Source organism: Acinonyx jubatus, chromosome F2 (assembly GCF_027475565.1).
Source record: "Acinonyx jubatus isolate Ajub_Pintada_27869175 chromosome F2, VMU_Ajub_asm_v1.0, whole genome shotgun sequence".
Lineage (NCBI taxonomy): Eukaryota > Metazoa > Chordata > Mammalia > Carnivora > Felidae > Acinonyx > Acinonyx jubatus.
In genome coordinates, this window is record NC_069394.1 from 2,984,401 (window position 1) to 3,006,380 (window position 21,980).

A 21,980-nucleotide genomic window follows, 5' to 3' on the forward strand; every position below is an offset into this window, starting at 1 on the left:
TCGTGGGCCTGCACTGCACATTGTCTCAAGATCTGAAGAAAGTGGTTTCACGGATTTGGTCCACTCCTCTATTTGTTTACCATGGAGGGCTGTTTTCCGTTCTAGTTCCTCCTTCATGGCTGAAGTGGATATCCCGAAGTCCATGCAGTTCATATACTTACTGTGTTTCTCGGTTTTCCGGAAAATGAAATGGCAGAAATTGACTTGTTTCAATATGAGTTTAGCCACTGATTTTACTATCTGGAAAATCGCAAGTAATTTCCATTTGACAGAGGGAAATCTATATTTTGGCAAAGCTTTCAGTTAGTTATTTTGTTATTAAACTGGCCTAAGATAAGTGGTGCATTCGGCTGCATTATAGTTACCGGAAAGTAGCGTTGCTTGCCTAGGCTACCAGGCAAGCTGGGCTGTTGGTCACAAACAAAACGCTCAGTCCCACCTCCAGGCAGAGGCTTATTTGTTCCAGGGCCTTACCCGCCCCCACCCTGCTGGTGCTGCCTTAGCGGATGTGAGCGGGAAGCCTAGCCAGGCCCGGTTATGCGTGAACGTGAATAGGAGGAAATGTGGGAGGATTTGTTCATTCATTCAGCACATAGTTGAGTTCCTGCAGTGACCCAGGCTCTGTACTGTTCATTTTTTCCTCTGTGATCTTTTCAAATGATTGGACAGAGATTTGGAATTGTTTCTGGCTCTTCTAGTTTTTGACATAAATTTTAGTAACTAAGTCTGCCCCTTTCAAAATACCTTTGTTAACTTGTGAATTTGAGATTATCATCGATAGCTAATGCTAGGACGGTACAAGCATTACTCAAAATAAACGAGTGTGTACATACCGCATAGTTTTTATCTACTGGTGATGGCTGCTTTGAAATAAAAAGCCCAGGAGAATAATGGTGTTTGGGTATGTGTATGACATTTGTTCATAACCTTGGTACGACCTAGGTTAGGACATACTCTAGAGTGAGGGGCTGCCTGGGATTTCCGGGCCCTATGGCTAGATTGGTACTTAAAACTTAATGGGGGAGGATTCAGGCACCCTCTTCTTGACCTGCGGTGTTGACGGAGGCTACCTGTTGCATTTATGTGGAAACTCTTGATCCTAAGTTTACCATCTTTGGTGGACTGAGGGCAGATGAGACTCGATCAGGCCTCGAGTTGAACTTTACATATGTCAGCAGCAGTTAGGTATTTGGGCAAACCTTAATCACACTTGTGTGCTTCCTTTTGCCGTGAATTCTGTTACAAGTTTCTTGAAAATTTTGAATTAGTCAATATATAAGATGTTTTGATAAAAATTTATTGGCGTTTTTGAATTTGACTTTTAATCTTTAGTGTAAATCTTTAGATTTGAAGATTAGGATATACTTTTATTTATTAGGCAGTAAAGATCATTTTCTGTTAGTGTGTGTACATCTGGAAGATTCTTCAGACAGTTGAAGAAAATGTATCCTCCTTTCTAGGTTTGCCCTTACCTCCCCCCCCCCCCGCCTTTTTCTCCACCTTACTTTTATTCAGGTAGTTATTCAGGGAAGGCAACGTGTTCCTTTTTATGGAAAAAAAAAAAAAAAGGACTTAGTTCCCGAGTGGGTTTTGTCAAGAAGAGGGTGAAAAGCACGGTCAGGTTTTTGCATGGCGTCAACACAGCAATCACGATGGCTCTTTTCCTCTTGGGACGTCCTGCCGCTGCTGCCAGGAGGTCACCCAGATGGCAGGGCAGAGCTGTTTCCTGGCTGCAGTTTGTGGACTTGGTGACCGGTGGCCTCTGTTTGCAATGTGTGTATGGGGAGCTTGCGATAGATGTGCACGGGGCGGGGGGTGGGGGTGGGGGTAGGGAGAGTGCGTTGTCTTCTTCGGTAACTAGCCAGATGAGGTTGAGGTCAGCCAGGTCTAAGGATAGAAGAATGAGATTGCACAGAGTATAGTTTGCAGCCGCGGGAGACATTTCTGTCAACTGCTGCATGGAAAGGTTATGTTGTACTAAGTGTGGATTGTACCTTCGAGGTCACATGCAACAGCTGTCTCAGTGTTCTTCGTAGGTTTTGGGACTAGGAGTGTGTAGTTACGTTTTACAGTTATTTTTGTGTTCTCTTACTCTTGTTAGATTAATTCACATTTCTGTTATTTACTTAAAGATAGTATTTGATTTCCATAAAAGCTTGGAAAATACGTATTAGGAAATTCCTGTGCTCAAAGGTGGTTCCTAGGCAGTAATTCACGATGCCAAGGAAAGGAGTGTGCGTTAAGCCCCCTGTGAATATAGTCAGATTTCGTATGTACTGGGAGTAAAAAACAAATGGACTTCCAGAAATAATTTAAATGCACTTTATGTAGAAAAATTCATTTATAGCTTTATTTTTAGCAAAATGAGGTGTGGAAATACTTAAAACCATAGCGAAACTAAATTACAGTTTCCGCAGGAAGTAAATACAAAGGTGTGCAATAATGATTATAAGAAGGAGATTTAAATACTTCTAAAATATTTTTGCAGTTCCTTGGCTTTTCTTCTCCCTTCCAGTCGCTTAATGGGAAATAAAATAGATTTTTTTAAATGTACAAGTTAGGTGTATATATGTTTGTAAGTAACTCCTGTATCCTAGGAGATCCGCGTTCCTCTGTGTTATAATTAGGTCTTCTGGATCCCCCAGGGTCAGAATTTGAATGTGTTCCGTTGTTGCTGTTAATTATCTTTCCATCTGTTTCTGATGTTTAGTTTTCCTGTCTTTAATGAACAATCTTATTTTTTATAAGATGCCTGGAAAGAGTGCATCCCAGAAGAGTAGTAGTCTGTATTATAATGGCTTTATTTAATTAACTGAAAGTTTTTTTTCCTAAAAGATTATCTTTCTAGGAAGTTAAAAAAAAAAATGTTCTCCAGAATACCGTCTATAGTGGAGTAAAGGCTGCAGGTACAGGTGATGTTTTAGATTTCAACTTTTTGTGGGACTTAAGTTGAAAATGTTATGTATAATGTTTTGACCTAATTTTGTCTACTTAAAAATTTTTTTTATGAAAAAAAAATTTTTTAATGTTTATTTTTGAGAGAGAGAGAGAGAGACAGAGCATGAGCGGGGGAGAGGCAGAGAGAGGGGGGGAGACACAGAATTCAAAGCAGGCTCCAGGCTCTGAGCTGTCAGCACAGAGCCCGATGTGGGGCTCGAACCCACGAACCACAAGATCATGACCTGAGCCGAAGTCGGGCAGGACCAGCTGAGCCACACAGGTGTGTGGTAGTGTACTCCTTTTAAAATGTGGAACACTAAAGGGCGTGGACTGTGGGACTGACCTGTTTTTTTGTTTTGTTTTTTTTTTTTATGTTTGTTTATTTATTTTAGTGGGGGGAGGGGGAGAGAGAGAGAGGGAGAGAATCCCAAGCAGGCTCCGCGCCGTTAGGGCAGAGCCTCACATGGGGCTGGAACCGTGGGATCATGACCTGAGCCCGAATCAAGAGTTGGATGCTTAACTGACTGAGCCCCCCCGGGTGCTCCAAAGGACGGATAAACTTTGAGTTGCTCGTTTACATTTGCTCTTGGAGGTGTGCAGAGACTAAGCAGTTTCAGTTTGGGGATTAGGTACAGACAGGCTCTGAGGCAAATCAAGCTTTGACGTGTTCCTTAGGTCAGTTGAGGTCCCTGGAATGTGACAACAGGCAGGGGTCCCCACAGTTAGCATTGCAGCCGAAATGGGTGCCAACCAATTGCCCCTTTGTCTTGTTGGGGCATCTTTCACAGTGGGGCTCCCTCTACACTCCCCAGCCTTACCTTTTAGCCATTTGTAGACTTTGTGACTGCTCTGTGCACTTATCTGTAAATGTTAATTTATCTGTACGAGTCTTCTGTTGACCTCTTCAGGGGATTTGGATTCGTAAAAATTAGAATGTCCGTTGCTTCTCCTCCCGGTTTGCCTGCACTTGATTGTACAGAAAGACGCGTTTAGGGGCACCTGGGTGGGGTGGCTCAGTCGGTTGAGCGTCCGACTCTTGGTTTCTGCTCAGGTCATGATCTTGTGGTTCACGGGATCAAGCCCTGCGTCGGCCCTGTACTGGCTGCGCAGAGCCTGCTTGGGATTCTCTGTCTCTCTGCCCCTCCCCGCTATGTGCATGCATGTGCACACACTCTCTCTAAATAAATAGACTTTAAAAAAAAAAAAAAAGACTTGAATTCAAAAAGGTTTTGACCTCCTCTTGAAGGAGAAGGACACACTGAGAATTAAGATTACATTGATGGTCAGCGTGTTAAAAACAACATAATTCCCCTTTTTTGGTTTCAAATAATGGAGTGAACCAGAGATAGGGCTTCAGAAGCCAGTTGAGGACTGGATCTTGGCTTTGACTCCCTGGGTGTCAGCCCTGACTCCAGTATGAGATAACCCTGTTTATAAGCAGGTGAGGTGACTTTCTTCTGGGAGGACTTATCCAGTCAGTGGTGCCTGCAGCCAGAGTCACAGATGCATTTGAACCTGCGTGTTATTAACGCTAAGAATCCACTAGGATAAATTTTGATGGGACATGTATGCTGTACCTTTGGCGAATTGTAATATTGATTCTGGGTCCCTTCTTGAGTAGTTAATGTGAACATTTTTTTCCTGTTTTCCAGCGTAGCCTGTGCTATAATGTCTATAATAGGGCAATCTCCTGGAACACTGCACGGGTGGGAAATGTTGGTGTTTTTTTCTCATTTTGATTGTCAGTTGTGGTTGGCTTGTCTAAGATACACAGTAAACATGTATATACTGCTTATGTTGTTCTGGCTTCCCCTTTCCTGATTTAAAACTCTTGGTTCGAATTGGCTCTGCATGTTGAACATACTATCTTCTGAGTGTGGACTTGAGGTATGTGTTAGAACGCTGTGTTTACAGTGCTGCTTCAGTTGGCTGTTAGTGAATCTGTGTGGTAGGTTTCCTTTAATTCTTTTTTTTTTTTTTTAGTTTTTTTAACTTTTTTTTTTTTTTTTTTAATTTATTATTAAGAGACAGAGACAGAGCATGAGCATGGGAGGGGCAGAGAGAGGGAGAGACATAGAATGTGAAACAGGCTCCAGGCTCTGAGCTGTCAGCACAGAGCCCGGCACGGGGCTTGAACTCACGGAGCACAAGATCATGACCTGAGCTGAAGTCGGCTGCTTAACCGACTGAGCCACCCAGGTGCCCCCTTTCTTCAGTTCTTTTTAAAAACTTTTTAGTTTAGAAAATTTGAAGTATACATAAAAGTAGAATTGGATAATGAACCTGTGTCACCATTGTGGCCTTGTTTATCCTGTTTCCTCTTCCCCAGACTTTTTTTTTTTTTTTCCTGGAGTATTTTAGAGCTAATCCCAGGCATCATATAATAATAAAGTTTCACCCGTAAAAGTTCAATATGTGTCCCTAACAGGTATGAAATATAACCATAATACCTTTACCATGTCTCACATAATTAAAAGTAATTTAAAATCTTTAAGGGATACCTGGGTGGCTCAGTCGGTTAAGTGTCCGACTTTGGCTCAGGTCTCGATCTCCTGGTTCGTGGGTCGGAGCCCCGCGTCAGGCTCTGTGCTGACAGCTCAGAGCCTGGAGCCTGCTTCGGATTCTGGGTCTCCCTCTCTCTCTGCCCCTCCCCTGCTTGCGCCCTGTCTCTCAAAAATGAATAAATGTTTAAAAAAATAAAATAAAATCTTTAATAAAGCTGGGTAATGTTTGATTTTCTCAGGTTTTTTTTTTTAAGCCTTTTACCTGTTGGTTGGCAGATCTCTAACGCTTGCTTTACGCTATTTCAGTTTTGTTTTTGAATTACAGCTTTTGTTGATGCTCTTGAAGAAATTGTTATTTCTCTCATAGAATTTCCCACATTCTGAATTTGGCTGATCGTATCACGTGATGTCATTTAATTTGTAAGTTTTGAAACTAGTTGCTAGAAGTCAGCTAGACTGAGGCTCAACTTTGGGGGCAAGAATACTTGCTGTTGGCATGTCCTCCCCCCTAAGGGACAGCCACATTCATCATTTGTCCAAATGCTGTGGCGATCCTTCCATCTAGTGGCTTTTGCAGGCATTGATGGTGGCTGCCTGGGGATTTTGTATCAGAGCTGCAGAAACTGTGTTCTGATTTTGTCATGCCTTGTGCGCTTCTTTGCTGGAGGGTTTTTGTTTGCCTTTTTTTTTTTTTTTTTAAACTGTTTAGGTATCCTGAAATGTAGCCCATACAGAAAAGGTAGGATACATGCATAATCTTTTATTTACTAGTTTCAGAATGAGTTTGTTGGTGTCCTCGCAGTATCCAATGGTGACTGATCCAAGTGAGTATTATTTTTAGTATCATAAATGCATACATTTTAAGATGACCTCTCTCTCTATTTATATATGTACACATAGGTGTATGTTAATTTACCATAGTCATTCTCTTGGATGGTCAGATTGCTGTTTGTAGATGTCTTCTGTGTCCTTTGGAAGTGACTCCACTGATTTTTTTTGTAGTTTTCTGTTTATAGGCACTATAAAGCGTCCCAGGCTCAATTTGTACCTTTCTTGCCTCAGACTTGAAATCAGCCACCTCTCTAAGGAGCCTTGATTCCTTTTAGTGGGAAATGGTATTTAGGGACTATAGTGTGGATACTATGGTAGTTAATTATGGGATGTTACTGCTTCTGGGCTTTTTTAGAGAACAGAGGTAGGACGTGTGTATTTTTTAGAAAGAGAAAAATAAGTCATGAGTTTATCCTGAAACTTCCAACTTAAATTTAAGACAAAAATGGTTTCCTGCTTTGATTTTGTTTGTATCTCATTTCTCTTTTGCTTAAAATCTTGCGGGTTTTTTTTTAAGATTTTATCTTTAAGTAATCTCTACACACAATGTGGGGCTCGAATATACAACCCTGAGATCAAGAGTTGCACGCTCCACTGAGCCAGCCAGGCGCCCCAAAATCTTGGTGCTTAACACTAGCACGCTTACGTAGTTGCTTCATTATTCATGCATATGAAACTTGTGTGCCATTTCAGAATAACAGTGCCACTGTCACCACTAACAAGACCTCTGTATGCATCTGAACGTGCCTTTGCTCCTTCATTTTGTTTTCGTTTGTATTCTTGTTAAAACAGCATTAGCTTTCCTTACAGCTCTCATACTCTGTAGGACATGTCACACCTGGGATGTGCAGTGAGACTACAGCCCCTGTCTGCAACTGCACCAGCACCTCGGAAGTTAGGCTTGTTTGTTTCACGTTTGCTTCTGACGGTTGGGGGCAGTGGGGACCCTCACGCACGAGAACGACGGGAGGGCCATTTTGTTCGTCCACTTCGGACCGTCGTTTGGTAGCGCTGACTCCGCTGGAGCGTGCACCTTGACCTAGTGGTTCCGTTCCAGGTGGACACACAGCAGAAATGCGTGCACGCGTGTGCCAAGAAACCTGTACAAGACTGGCCGTCACAGAGTAATTCGTAATAGCCCCAAGCAGGAATTAGCCCACTGTTGGTCAAGGGTGGACTGGGTGAAGAATTGCGGTACATTCATACAATGAAGTACTATGCAGAAGTGGCTGTGAGGCTCCGTGCCCCAAAGAGTACATACTGTGTGATTTTCTTGTAAATTGGAAAAAAAAAGTATGTTTTCGAATCTCCATTTTCTAATGTATATGCGTGTGTATCTCACGGTGTGGCTCACCTTGACCGCTTCGTTTAATGCTGGAACCTGCGTTCCCTTACATGCACACTTCCTATGCCTCATACCCTGCTGCACTTAGTAATTTTTAAAATAACACTAATCACTTGATAGCATACTGCATGATTTAGTTATTTATGATGATGTTGTTGTCTGTCTCCTCTAACAGAACGTAAACTCCACGAGGGCAGAAGAAGTGTGTGGGGGGAGGGGGGACGGAGAGACACTCGAGCTGGTGGCAGCTGGTTGACACCACATTGGTAGCTCAAGACCAAATATGGTGGATGTATTTATGCCGCAGGAGTCTGCCAGCGCCACAGATCGGGGCTTCTCCCCCAGCCTCTTCACAGAGCCAGTTGTTAAGTGCCGAGCAGCACATCCTGGTGTGTATCTCTATCCTTGTACACACACTGAGGCATTCGTGGCATCTCAGCAGTGCCTGGTGTGTAGTAGGTGCTCGCTGAATTCTTGGATGAGCGAATGCAAAGCTGGACCGTTTTAGGATGGGTTAGGGCTCAGGTTTATGAATTTTATTATTGGAAAAATTTTGAGGTGCAAATGGCAGAAACCTATCTGATACTAGCTAAAGTGAAAAAAAAAAGAAAAGGAATATATCTTGTGATCTAATTTGGAATGGTTGGTATCTGGAAATAAGTGTCTAGAAAGTCAGCCAAGAAAAAAAAGTACCAATAAATCCTAAAGGAACTGTAACTACTTTGGAAAATAAATGATGAGTCTAATACTTCCTTGATCCAGCCTTGTTTAAAATGACAAGAAATTAAAAATAAGCCCCTAGTCCTCCCCACCCCCTTCCAAACCTCACACCATCACCTCATCCCTCTTCACCCCCAGCCCTAGGCAACCACATCTTTCCAATGGACAGACTTGACTATTCTGGACGTTTTATATCATTGGAATCATACATACAGTAGGTGGTCCTTTATGTCCAGCTTCTCACTCAGCATGTTTTTTTTTTTAAGTTTATTTATTTGACAGAGACCGCGTGAGCGAGCGGGGAAGGGACAGAGAGAGAGGGAGACAGAATCCCAAGCAGACGGCGGTGTTTGAACTCACGAAACCTGGAGATCATGACCTGAGCCGAAACCCAAGAGTCAGACGCCTAACCGACTGAGCCCCCGGGCCCCCCCGGCATAATGATTTCAGCGCGGCAGCTGCCGGTGCCATCGCTGTTCGGTGCTGAGCGACGTCCGGCAGTCACCACGCCGTGCTTGCTTCTCGATGTCCAGCCCGCCAGAGCCGGGCCTGGTGCTCCGGCTGGTGGTGGCAGTTCCGTGTGTGCAGAGCCTCCCCTTGTTCCCCAAGGCGACAGATAAATACAGAGGTGAAAGCCGTGGCCCGTGGGCCTGGCTTCCTGCCCTTCGCCCCCTGAAGGTCTCCCAGCCTCGGCGGCTCGCTGACCAGGGCGTTTTCTGCACTTTTCACGTCGTCCTGCTGCCGGCTGTTGCGCCGTCTCGAATTGAGAAATCTCGAGTGGATGTTTGTCGTTACAGTTTTCATTACAGTTGATTTAAAAGGAGGAAGGAGGAATCTTGTAACAAGTCAGCCATCTACAGACTCTCTTTTGTGCCTCTCTTGCCCTGCGAGGTTCAGTGTGGCTTGTGGATTTGAGGCGCTGCTGCTGTTAGGCCCTTTGCACAGAGTCAGAAGGAAACGATTCTGATTTCCGCCGCATCGTAGTAGGCATGGCCGTCTGTAATCAAAGACTGATGTTGCTAACAGATTTTTAGGGCCTGCCTCCTGTATTTAAATTCAGGCATTTATAAATGGAGGAGTTTGCTGGCCCAGAGTAAAACATTCGCTGTAACCGTTGCAAGTCAGGCAGATAAGGCTTTGACAGTTGAGTTACTGTGGTTCTGGTCCTTGAAGAAGAAGCGTTAAATACCCTTTTTGTTCTCACAAGAGAACTTTTAAAATCGAGTGATTGTATTTAACATGCTCTGGGTAGAAATGTTTCTAGTTTCACAAACCCCTTAGGTGATAAGGGCTGGGTGTGGGGCTGTGGGCGTAGGTGTGTAGGGTTGTGTCGGTGGCGAGAACGGGACTCAAAGGGCATCAGTGGGGCCGATGAAAACCTCAGGCATCAAGTTAAGTAAAAGTTTAATGCAGTGTTTTAAAAAGATAGACATTAACGCAAAAGATCCATGAGGGACAAGATACCAAAATTTTAAAAATAGGATCAGTATTCCTCATTTCTCCTTTTGCCCCATGTGCTCATAATGTACAGCACTGTTACTTATTCTGTATTTCAATTTAGAGTTTAATTTGCTCTTAGTTCTCAAGGTAAAAACAGACAATTGATGTTTTTACCTTTTAAACGTAAGCACTTGAAGTTCTAAATGCTCTTGTAAATACTCTTAACTGCGTTCTTAAGATTTTGATGTTGTGTTTTTATTATCACTCTGTTCTGAACATTTTCTGATTTTCTCTTTCTTTCTTTCTTTCTTTCTTTCTTTCTTTCTTTCTTTCTTTCTTTCTTTTTTTCTTTCGATATTTGACCCATGTGTTATTTAGAAAGGATTACTTTCTTGGGAAATATTGAGGACCTCACTAGAGATTTTTCCTTTAAAATAGTTTCTATGTTCACTTGTTATTTTGAACAGAAATACACATGGCACAAAATTCAAATGGGTAGGCAGGAAATCCTAAATCTCTGCCTCTTTGACGCGATTTTCCTTCTGCTGAATCCTCTGGAAGAGTCAGTCTTTCTAATTTGCAAACGTCTCTAGGTGGGTCTGTGATACATGAGGAAGCAAATGTGTGCATACGTCTTTTTCCTTTACAATGAAATAACCACAGCCGACATATTCTTCTGTATCTTTTTTATTATTTGAAGTCCATGTCTTTAAAATCTTTGCATCTTAAGACTGTGCGTATCGTGCTACTCTTTTTATGCCGTGTGGACTCTTTTCATTAATGGATGTTTCCAGTGTCAGTGAAAAATTTTCAGCAAATACCTTTTTCAAACTGTATTTACTCATTTCTGTCGCCATGCAGGCTGTTCGTAGTTTTTCAGTATTGCACACAAACTTACGAATCATTGAAGCCTCAACTGCCTTAAACCTTAAAGGGGATTATTGGAGGTTCCTCAGGCCGATCCACCAGAAGTGACCGAGTGCTTGCCTTCTCTTGGGCTGTGACCTCCGTCCCGATCATTTTGGGGTCCCTAGTGCTTAATTCACTGAATCAACACGGGAGATGCAGAAGAGTGTCCTAGTAGTGATGCACTTTCATTACTGTTTCTGTTTGTAATACTTAATTCTCCTGACAGTTGTGGGAAGTAGGTGCTGCTTTTTAACTTAACTGATGAGAAAACCACATTCTAGAGAGAAGTTGTTTAAAAGGTGCCCAAAGTCATATATGTGCTATGGGACCAGGTTGGGATTCAGGGAGTACTTGACATAAGCGGAAGGGACAGCGGTGGGCTTGCAGGTTGAGGCCGGTAGAAAGCGGAAATGACCTGGGCCTCGGAGTCTCACGTGGCTCTGACTTTACAGAGTCTGATCTCACCCCAAGACCTTTACCTCTTTCAGCCTCAGCTCTCTCTTGAAAATGGTCTTACTAACCTTACAGATAAAACTGCGGGTTATTCCATTAGCAGAGATGGGTTTATTTGGGAAGAGCAGGGAACTGCAAACCCAGGCAGGCAAGCTGGGGTAGGACTGTGGGCAGGAGGGAGGTGAGGACCGTTCTTTTGTAGGGGAAGGCGGGGAGGTTGGGAGGGAGGAGGTGCCGCTCTGCAGCAGGGATGGCGTCCACCTGCGAGGTGCCTCTCTCCTGGCCAGACCTGCCATCAGGGAGGGGTGATCGGGGGTGAGAGCAGCCCGTGCCGGCCTCCCAGCTCCGTTCCAAGTGACCTTTCCTTTTAGTAATCTTCCCAGTGGGTGTTGGTAATTATCTCAGAGTCGATTATGGGGTTAACTCATTACGGGGGGCACGCGAAGCTCCCTTGTTATTGGATTAGTATCATGTCCTCCCTCAAGGACTGGTGATTGTCTCTCCCTTCTCCTGCCTCTTGGGCTTTGGGCATGTTCCTGCCATCTCAGGGCTTTTCCCCTCACCCGCAAAGGTGGACGTAATCCTATTCGCCACTGTGTTGTAAAGTAAACACGAGACACTCCTTTAAAGCGGTTTTCACACTCTGATAACTTTTTTATATTGATCACATCTTACCATCTTCACCATTTTTAACTGTACAGATCCGTACTGTTACAAACGTTCACGTTGTGGGGACACGGATCTCCAGAACTTTCCGTCTCGCACATCTGAAACTCTGTCCCCTTAGTCTTCTGAGGCGCTGGCACCGTGGCTCACACCGTTCCGTGTCCCCACCAGTGGCGCCCAGGGCGGCTGCTTCTTCACATCCTGGCCAACGCATGTTGTTTCCTGTTTCCCAGCGTTTAGAAATAGTAGTCCTCCGAATAGGTGTGAAGGTGGTTTTAACTTTTTTTAATTGTAAAAATTTCAGGGAGCATTGGAAAAATGACTATAAATTTCTTGCTGAATCGGAATAATGTCTGTTGATATCGATGTGACAAAAGCAAAAGCATGGAGGAGGGCCGTTGACCAAGGAATCCACCAGCCACTGGGTAGCCGTGTTCGGGAAGAGAAGCCACCTTCGTCCCGGCTCCACTTAGAATACGGCTGGGGGAGGGCTGGGGGGAGGAACGGACCGTCCTGTAGATGCTGCCACCGATGCTTCCTGACGACCAGGGTGTAGGTGGCGGAAGAGGTTCACGCTTACCGCCAGGGGCCTTTCTTTCTGCACAGCCCCATCTCCCATGGGCGGCCCCGCAGGGGGTCTCAGCTGCAGACTGCCTTTTTTTTTTTTTTTTTTAAAGTTTATTTATTTTGAAGGAAAGAGACAGAGTATGAGCTGGGGAGAGAAAGAGAGAGAGCGAATCCTAAGCAGACTCTGCATTGTCAGCATGGAGCCGATGCAGGGCTTGAACTCACAAACCGTGAGAACATGACCTGAGCTGAAACTGAGTCGCACGCTTAACTGACTGAGCCACCCAAGGCGCCCCGCCCCTCAGCTGCATGCTTGAAACGGGGCACTTTGCTGTCCACTCAGTTAGGTGACTGATCACCCTCTGGGTAAATCGGATTTACAGGGTAAAAAACATACGGTGGTGACATGATTGAGTTGGCCATGTGTAGGCATGTTCAGTAAAAGCTTCAAGGTTCATTTGGAGGGCGTTAACGTTAAAATAAATAACTACTTGATTATCCTTTGATATTTGTTACTTGGCCAATATAAGCAAAAACCCCCACTGTGTTTTATAATGTAGATCATTAGGTCGATCATTTTGGTGAGTTGCTTGTCCTGTTCTGTGTTAGCTGGCCTCCACTAGCATATTTGAAAAACTAAAGTGGCATTTTCTTACAGATTTCAGGAGCCTTTTTTTTCTCTGTTTTTCTTTTAACCTTGATGACAAAGGAGTGCTTGGGTGACTCAGTTGGTTAAGTGTCTGATTTCGGCTCAGGTCCTGTTCCCAGGGTTGTGGGATTGAGCCCCAAGTCAGGCTCTGTGCTGAGCATAGAGCCAGGTTGGGATTCATTCATTCATATTCTCTCTCTCTCTCTCTCTCTCTCTCTCTCTCTCTCTCTCTCTGCCACTCTCCCATGCTCTCCTGTGTGTGTGCTCCCCCCCCCTCTCAAAATAAATAGATAAACTTACAAAGAAAACCCACTTGATGACGAGTAGCCTCCTGACAGTTCTAAATCTAGAATTTGCTTTCATCTCCTTAAGAAATGGCCGTTAGTGTCTGGGAAGGTATCCTAGTTCACTATTGTCTGGATTTGGAGTGAATTTAGGATGTTCTGCCTCGTGAGGAATGGCAGCTGTCCTCCCATTTCATAGCTCTTCGGCCGCCTAATTCGTTGTGATGTTGTTTCCTGGTGACTTTGATGTCTGTCTCGGGTCCAGCATGTGCCATGATGGCGTTTATCTGCACTCGGGGCGGGATTGCTGACTCCGGGGGACTGTCACAGGAGCCGCGGAATTTGCTGAATTGGAGTGTGGCCCAGGGATGAGAGCGGTTTGTATCTCATATTCTTTCTGCGGGCACATTTCTTCTCTTCCTCTCTTTGTCCCTGTGGCCCTCACAGTTGTCCATTCATCCTTTGTGGGCCTAGCGGGGCCTGTTTTCCCGAGTCTCTGGAAACCTTTGCAGCCTCCGGAGGTGTGAGTGTGCATGCTGGCAGGCGTCCGAGTGCGGGTAGGTGTGTACACAGACCGGCGGGCTGTGATGTCAGGTCATGTCACTTGATGTCTCTGTTCCTCAGTTTGTTTACATGTCACATGTGGCTTGTTAACATCCTCTGTCTCACTGGTTGTTGCAATTATTAATTGAAACAAATAGGTGAAGTTCCGCAACAGAGGAGTGAGGAGCACAGACTGGATGGAGCCCGACTGCCTGAGTGCGATTTCCAGCCTTGCTACTGAGGAGTTCTGTGACCTTGAACAAGTTACTTACCTCTGTGTGCCTCGGTTTTGTCATCTGTTAAATGGGGGTGATAGAACCTCTCTCCTGAAGTTGGTTATTGATAACTGGGGCAGTAGTTTAAAAGTGTTTAGAATGGGATTTGGCAGAGGGTAAGCATTAACTTGGGCTCCCCATTATGCCGTTCTCATTATATTTTTGTTGCTGGTATTGCTATTGTGCTATTTTGTGACTAGCACACAGTCACTGCTCAGGTGATAGGTGTTGTCATTGTCCTTGTTTTACAGATGAACAAACTGAAGTTTCAGACAGTGAAATAAATCTTCCTTTGTCTCACGGATGGAACTGGGGCTTCTTTGTGTCTCCCAGTTGCAAATTCAGTGCCTCCCTCAGCGTCCCCAGAGTTCTTCAGAGGAGCAGAAGGGAGGAGGTATAGTAATTGTTAGAAAGTTTGCAAGGACAGCGAGTGACACCATCACCTTTTGGACTATGTTATATTTTGAGACCTTTTTACCTATTTATCTTCAGAACATGATTATATCCTTCCTTAGGACTAAATTTGTTTAGTCCATATCAAGTCTTAATTTTTGTTGATAGATTAAAATTATTTCTGTTTTGTGGTGGAGACAGTGAGGCACAATGACAGAGAAGTTTTAATTCTGTGAGTCTTAATAGAATTAAGTTTAGGATAGGATACCCAACTTTCAAGAGTTAGGGTGTGTTGTAATGATCAGCTTCTAATTGGAGGTACTCTGTTATAATAGTAACTGTGACAGTAAATCTGTAACTCTTGATAATGCAAACATAGAAGAAGTAAGAGAGATTTTGAATTATGTGTGTATAATATGGATTACCGTTCTTCCACATTCCTTTTATTAGCTGACTTGAAAGTGTTTACCACGACTTTACTCTTCTAAGAAATACTGACCTGAAGTATTACATAAGGCCAGCAAATAAAACATGTAAGTACAGGAGTGTGTGAGAGTTAGACTTGGCATTTGTGTGATTTGCTTTTGGTGACATTTATAAGCAGCTTGCTTTCATTCATTCATTCATTCATTCATTCATTCAAGGGGGTTGGGCAGAGAGAGAGAGAGAGAGAGAGAGAGAGAGAGAGAGAGAATCCCAAGCAGGCTCCACACTGGGGTTTGAACCCAAGAACTGTGAGATCATGACTTGAGCCAAAATCAAGAGCCGGACGCTTAACCGACTGAGCTACCAGGCGCCCCAAGCAGCGTCTTTCTTAATAGCTCTTTCTAGTACTTTCTCACTTAAGGTTTCTGTAGGGAAGCCATGTGGAACAGCACTGCACAGTATATGCAAGGGTTTAGAACTCCCTTCTTTGCTTCCTGATCTTGCTGTCTAATCTCACACACTATTTTCATTTTTGTTCTGCAAGTTGCAATGAAGTTCTCATAGGAGTATCGGAGTACTACAATTGTGTGACTTATTTTTTATGTGGGGTGGGGAGAGGCAGTCCGCGCGGTTTTCCTAGGTTTTATGTCAGTTTTGCTTTTGTCCATTTTTTTTATATTCTTGAAAGAGCAATGTTTTTATATTGTTTACTTTGCTTATTCAGTGACTACTTCTCAAGCCCCTGACCTGAGAGAGGTCTCGCAGGTAAAGCTGTGCCCAGGGTCTAGGCAGTCCGTGCCATTACTGAGCTTGGTGTCGGGTCTTGACGTGTAGAATATCTAGATATGGTTTCTGTGGACATGGCCTCTGAAAGAGAATAGCAGGTCCCTCTGCCATCTCCTCGTTACCTGTAGGTGATAGAAGGATGTGTGGGGTGTGGCCTGTGCCTCTTACCGTTTCAGTAGCAAGGCCCGGAAGACGGTATGTGCAGAACAGACAGAATTCCTTCCTGCCGTGGAGACTGGGTCGTCGTGAGGGCAGCCGGACAATAAACGTACCGTAGAATTGTGTAGAATCAGTTGTGTGATATTTGAGAAGGGGACGGGGCTGTGGGAAAGTGAAGCAGGCCGAGCGCATGGCACAGGCGGTGTCAAGGTGGGCACATACCTGGTTGTGGGCACAGGACAGCGAGGAGGTCGGGGTGTTGAAGCCCAGGAAGTGGGAGCCAAGAGACGGCGAGCCAGAGGGTGTGGGTGGGAGGGGGCCTCGCGGACCACGCTGAGTGTGCAAGCACCCGTGCCGGCAGACTCGGGCAAGTGTTGGTGAGTTTTAGCAGAGGAGGGAAACGGTGTGACGGCCGATTGGAGGGGTTTGGTGCGGTCGCTGGCTGGGAGCTGAGTGTGGGGCGGAGAGCTGCGGCGGGGGCCCGGGCGCGCAGACGCCGTTTGGATTCATTTTAAAGGCCAGGTATTGGGCTTTGCTGATGGGTTGCTTTGAGGAAGGAGACCGGAGTCCGGGATGCCTAGGGTCTGCGGCGCGAGCAAATACTAGTATCTTTCGTACAGATTTTAATGAAATGTTTACCTGTCAAGTAGGACTTACCAGAGTTGCTTTTAACTGTACTGGTACTATAAAGGCTTTTTTAAAAGAAATTACAGAACTTTTTAATGACCAATGGCCTTTACGTTAGTATGTAGAATTTCCTAAATCAGAGAGCATAAAGGGACTGCTCACTTTTTTCACTTATGTTACCATTAACTGTAGGCCTTTCTCGTTCTTTCCAAGCTGTCACTGGATTGGAGATCTAAAAGCATAACTTGTCTTTAATATTTAGCAAGAGGAACGTAGGAGTAATGCTCTCACAGAGTAGTGGGTCCTCATGTAATTTTTCAGCCCTTTGGCCTTCAGCCAGTGCCGCAGCCTCCAGACCCACACCGTCCTCTTCTGTAAACACTGGGAGTGAGCTGCTCTGTGAGTTGTGTGACGGGTGAGACCCGACGGCGTTCCGTGTGGGCGTCTCGAGCAGGACCGCTTCTCTGCGCGCCCGGGCACCTTCCTCCGTGCTCGCCCTCACCACCTGTCTGCTCTTCTCGGCGACCGGCGACCCCGTTACTTCCAGCTCTTTCCCCGCTGGGCTCTGTTTGCTGGCCTGGAGGGATCCTTGCTTCTTTGGTCTTGTCATCTTTTGTGCCCCCGGGACTTTGCTCCCCAGCAGGTACTGCTTGGATATCGAGACGAGATACACATTAGCTTGGTGGGCGGAGAGAAAGCTGCCAGGCTCTGGTTACCGTGCCGTCAGAGACTCAGCTTCTCCTCTCCTTCGCTGCCCACACTCGACTTTCTTTGTCCTCGAGAGCTCCCAGGTCTGTCCTCTTGTCTGCTCCTCTGTGCTGTGCAGGCTCCAGCTGCCACCACCACCTGCACCGACCCCTCTCTTTTCCATGTGGCTGGTGCTGTGGGGTCTCTTCAGTCTGGCTCAGAAACCCCTTCTGGTTGTGTGTGTGTGTGACAGACAGAGACAGACAGAGAGAGAGAGGGGGAGGAAAGACCCCTGGCTTCTTGGATGACAGGTGGGCCCAGTGAAGCTGTGTCTCTCCATAGCTATAGGGCTCCATGTTGCTCATCTTTAAAGGATGTGACAGCCCTGATTTTGCTTGGGAGTTGTGAAAATTGGGTGTGATTGGTATTTGGTGTGTAGGATATCTTTGGCAGCTAGTAAAGGTAGCTTTTATTTTTTAACTTTTGAGTCATAAGTTGCAAGAGAGACTCAGTTTGCTTGAGTTGTTGGTACAGTCTGTTACTTGATGGTTGAGATTAAACCCCTGGCCGCTCTCAGGGGTCTGAGCCAGCTACCAGACGTGCTCCTGGCTGTGCTTAGATCCTTCCTATGAAGACAGCAGGCCTTTAATGTCCTGAGCTGTCCTCAGTGATCTGTGTGCTTGTTTCTTCCGTTCTTTTCCTAGCTTGCTTGCCTGTGTTTTTCTGAAACCCCTTTTCTTCCCAGTGTTGCCTGGGTCAGAGTTCACTCTGGTGAGTGATCTGTTTTCACTGGGGCATCCGAGAGGTCATTTGAGCTCTGACTGCTATTAGGAGGCGGAGGGTAAGGCCTGGAGACAAAGCCATCCTCAAGAGGAGTGTGTTAGGAATGCAGCTAGCTGTCCTGGGACATCCCTGGACACAGGCCTCTTGTTCTCCTGAGCCTTTTTCAGCTCTTGTTTTCACAAGTTAGTGAATTTGGAAAGCCTCGGTCCTGTTCACAGTTAAGCAGAAGACTCGATTTTGTCCTAGTTTATGGGATTTACTAGTGACAGAATCACCCTTGTGCTAGGAGAGCTAGCCCGTGTAGCGCCTGAGTGTGTGTTACGGGTGCTCAGACCAGACAACAAAGCCTCCAGGAGCCCAGTTACATATTGTCTTACTGCTAAAGCGGAATGTGTTTAAGGAGCTGAATTTTAGAAACGACCGGACTGTCTCCCAGTTTGAATGGAAATAGCGTAAGTAGTTTGCATTTTTTAAGAAAAGTTACTAGTACAGATTGTTATTTTTCTGTCCTCTCTCTCCAGTATGGGTTTAGTACTCACTTACATTTTGAAATTAAGAAAAGAAATCAGATCATGCCTCTTGGATTCCTCAGTATTCCCTCAGCTAATTTTAAAAGAATCTATTAACTTCAAATTCTGGTTTTTATGTGTTTTCTAAATACAGTTCTGTAAATTTGCTAACTTACTGTGAAAGTGTCAATCAGAAAAAAGACTTTTCCTCAGAAATATCTGGGTTCCTCTAGACATATGCTTTACAGGCTTGCTTTTAATGTTGAACAAGATTTTTCCCCCTGGTATTATTCTTTTTTCATCAAGATAAGTATCTTAAGTCTTAAGGTCAGAATTAGGCTGGTAAAATGCCAAAGGCATGACTTTGAAAACAGAAATAGTTGGAGGAGCCATCTACAGACATGATCTGGGTCACACTTGATTTGCAGCTTCCTCAATTTTAGAATCGCCTGTTGGTTTTGTGAGCAGAAGTCTGCCAGATGAATTGAACAGAAGGGTGGGATTAGCATGTTAATCGGGCCCTGGCTGCCGGCCGCCCTCTCCTCCTCCCTCTGCCCCTCCCTCCCTCTCTCCTTCCCTGAATGAATCTCGGAACACAGGCCCGAGGTGGGGTCACATTACTAGCCGGTTTCATTCTGCTCAGGAGCTTAATCTGGCCAGGATGGTCTGTGTTTCAGATTGCGGAAGCGGGAGAAGATTCTGTAACTGAGAGGCATTCTTCAAGCTGCCGGAAAATATTACAGAAGGAACACCTCCCAAATGTTGCCTCAAGCTCTGAGAAAAGGAGCACCCGGGGGAAACTTAGTGTGGCTGTGGATCGAAGCGAACCCTGTGGGAGCGATGAACGGGGACTTGGTGCGCGGACGCCTGGCCTGATCTTGAGAGGCCTGAGTTTATGTTGGTGGAACTGGCGGGCCGAGGGGCCCTGAGACCAGCAGGTGCCGTCTGTATGGAGAAGAGCGGCTGTGGTCCATTTCCAATGTGTTGGGCTAAAGGTATACGTAACTTAAAAATCTGTTTGGTTTAAATTTAATTCCGATTCATGCTTTTGCACTAAAAAGGTGGATGAGAGGTTTTCAGAATTTATTTCAAATAGATTTACAATGAAATTTAAGGAAAAATGGAAATTGATGTGGTAGAAGTTTGCAGCTCTTGCCATAAGACCAGCTACACAGTTTTTAAAATAGTAAATAAAAGTATTTTTGTGGAAGTGCATTTTCAGTAAGTTATCTTCTTGGTGCTTGTCCTGTGTCTCTTATAGTTGCATGTTTTAGTGTGTGTGTGTGTGTGTGTGTGTGTGTGTGTGTGTGTGTAAGTTTTTACTTATTCATTTAAGTGATCTCTACACCCAATATGGGGCTTGAGCTCAGGACCCTGAGATCAAGAGCCATAGGCTCTTCCAACTGAGCCCGCCCGGTGCCCCTATTTTGTGTTTTAATTAAGACACCCATGTCCGTTCTATGATGTGGAGGTTTTTAAAGAGTAAAGAGACTGATTTTAACGTAAATAGGACTGGAGGAAAAAAGAGAGACATGGTTTTTCTTATTTCAAAAATTGGTTATCTTTACTCACTGTAAAGATGGTGTATTTGGAACTCCATATTATCATAAGGTGGGCTTATCACTAAGGGTCAGTAATACTGTGAGTTAACATTTTCCAGTTTAATGTTGTTAAGGTTTTTATTTGTATAAAAATAAAAATATAAAAGCATCTTCATTGTAAACATTCAAGACAGTATTTGGAAGCATGTCGAGAAGTTAAAAATGCCAGGTAATCCATGTATGAATAAGACCAAAACATTCTGCTGCTTCTCTTAACATACTAGTGAATATTAACCCTGGGAGATGAAGTCCTGAACAAGGAATTTAAGAAAAATATTTATTATTATTTTAAAGAATATATTCAAGTATCATGTTCATGTCCTCAGGAAAGACTTTTAAAAGGAAGAAACCTGGGCTGGGAAGGGACCTGCAGACTGATTCAATTTAGTGTTTAGCTTAAAACTTTCAGGGTCACCAGGATGTTGATGTGCTAATGCCAGACCATAGCTTTGCTGTTAGATTGCTTTTCATTTACCGCGTTGTCAGCACCATCCGAAATTCTTATCTAGGCTTCTTAACATTTTTCTTCCCTTTTTTTTTCTCTCCTTCTCCTTCTCCTCCTTCTCCTCCTCTCTCCTCTCCTTCTCCTCCTTCTCCTCCTTCTCCTCCTCCTCTCTCCTCCTTCTCCTCCTTCTCCTCCTTCTCCTCCTTCTCCTCCTTCTCCTCCTTCTCCTCCTCTCTCCTCTCCTTCTCCTCCTTCCTCCTCCTCCTCCTCCTCCTCCTCCCTCCTCCTCCTCCTCCTCCTCCTCCTCTTCCTTTTCCTTTTCTTTCAAAGATTTTATTCTTAGGTAATCTCTACACCCAGCGTGGGGCTCAAACTCGCAACCCTGAGATCCAGCCAGGCGTGACTTTTAAACATTTCTAAAACGTGATATTAGGACTCTTTTAATGTGATGCTCTCTGAACAAAGCACCTGCCACCAATTATTGCCAAATTAGGTATTTCAAGTAAAGATTTTGCTGAGTTAACTTCAAACTTTGAATTTTAAAGGGTGTTGGGTATGGGAACTTTCTAAAAGCTATGGTTTCCACCTCAGGATTACATAGTATAATTGAGCATGACCAGTGACCAGTGCACAGAAGTAGAGAGTTCTATACTGTACTTGTAGAAGGTTTTGGTCTTTCTCGGACTTGCTGGGACCCGTATGCACAATGCCACGTCCATGGTGTGCCAGCCCGTGGTTAGCACCGAGCCTTAGCAATAAATCCCTGATTTCAGTAGTCTAGGCTAAATTAAAGTCTGTGAATCCAGTACCAATGGGACATTCAATAATTGGCGACTTGGTTTTTAAGAAATTCAAAGCGACTTTAGAAATATGAACTTGGGAAGAGAAAAAAGACTGGGTGGTCTTTTTTTTTCTTTTTTTGGCCCATCTCATCCCAAAGCAATTGATGGAGGCATCTTACTTTCCCATTACATTTGCTGACGGGCAGAGCAGATGAATAGAGGCGTCTGTAACTGAAGTAGCATTCTGATAGAGGTCACGGTTGGGTAGGAGAGCAGAACCACAGGTGTGGAAGGGGGGGAGAGGGAGGGATGGCATCAGAGTCCGAATCAGTCTGTTTATAGGGTTGAAGCAGGCCATCACCTCTGAGGAATGGTTTTCCTTCTGGATCGTTCAGGAGGAAGTTTCTGATGACACTAAGGAGCTTGTCACCCTGTCCCCTTCTCAGGGCTGAGCTCACGGCCTCCCCCAGGAGCACACCGTGTGCAGGCTTCTCTGTACACTTCTCTGGACCAGGCCAGGGAGGCAGGAAACCTTAGGTTTTATTCTGGTTAGTTTTTGCTTTGTGATAAAGACAAAGATGTTGGTGTGTAGGAATTGGCTGAATCGGTTATTTTCAAGTATAAAAGTTACTACTTTTAGATAAAGACAAAATAAA

The 21,980-nt window shown here is 44.6% G+C and overlaps 1 protein-coding gene across 18 annotated transcripts in view; it reads left to right on the forward strand.

Moving 5' to 3' along the window:
• The window catches only part of PTK2 (protein tyrosine kinase 2), a 256,989-nt gene that overhangs the window by 40,256 nt on the left and 194,753 nt on the right, over positions 1-21,980 (forward strand). For 7 of the 18 annotated variants that reach the window (XM_053208063.1, XM_053208062.1, XM_053208059.1 and 4 more), the window contains one exon: positions 19,174-19,491. The exons of 10 other annotated variants lie outside the window; for them this stretch is intronic. In XM_053208063.1, coding sequence (XP_053064038.1) covers positions 19,392-19,491 — 100 coding nt within the window. In that variant the 5' untranslated portion in view covers positions 19,174-19,391. Of the gene's footprint in view, positions 1-17,473; positions 18,440-19,173; positions 19,492-21,980 lie in introns of those variants that run through there. One more of the 18 variants, XM_053208061.1, reaches the window with a different exon arrangement.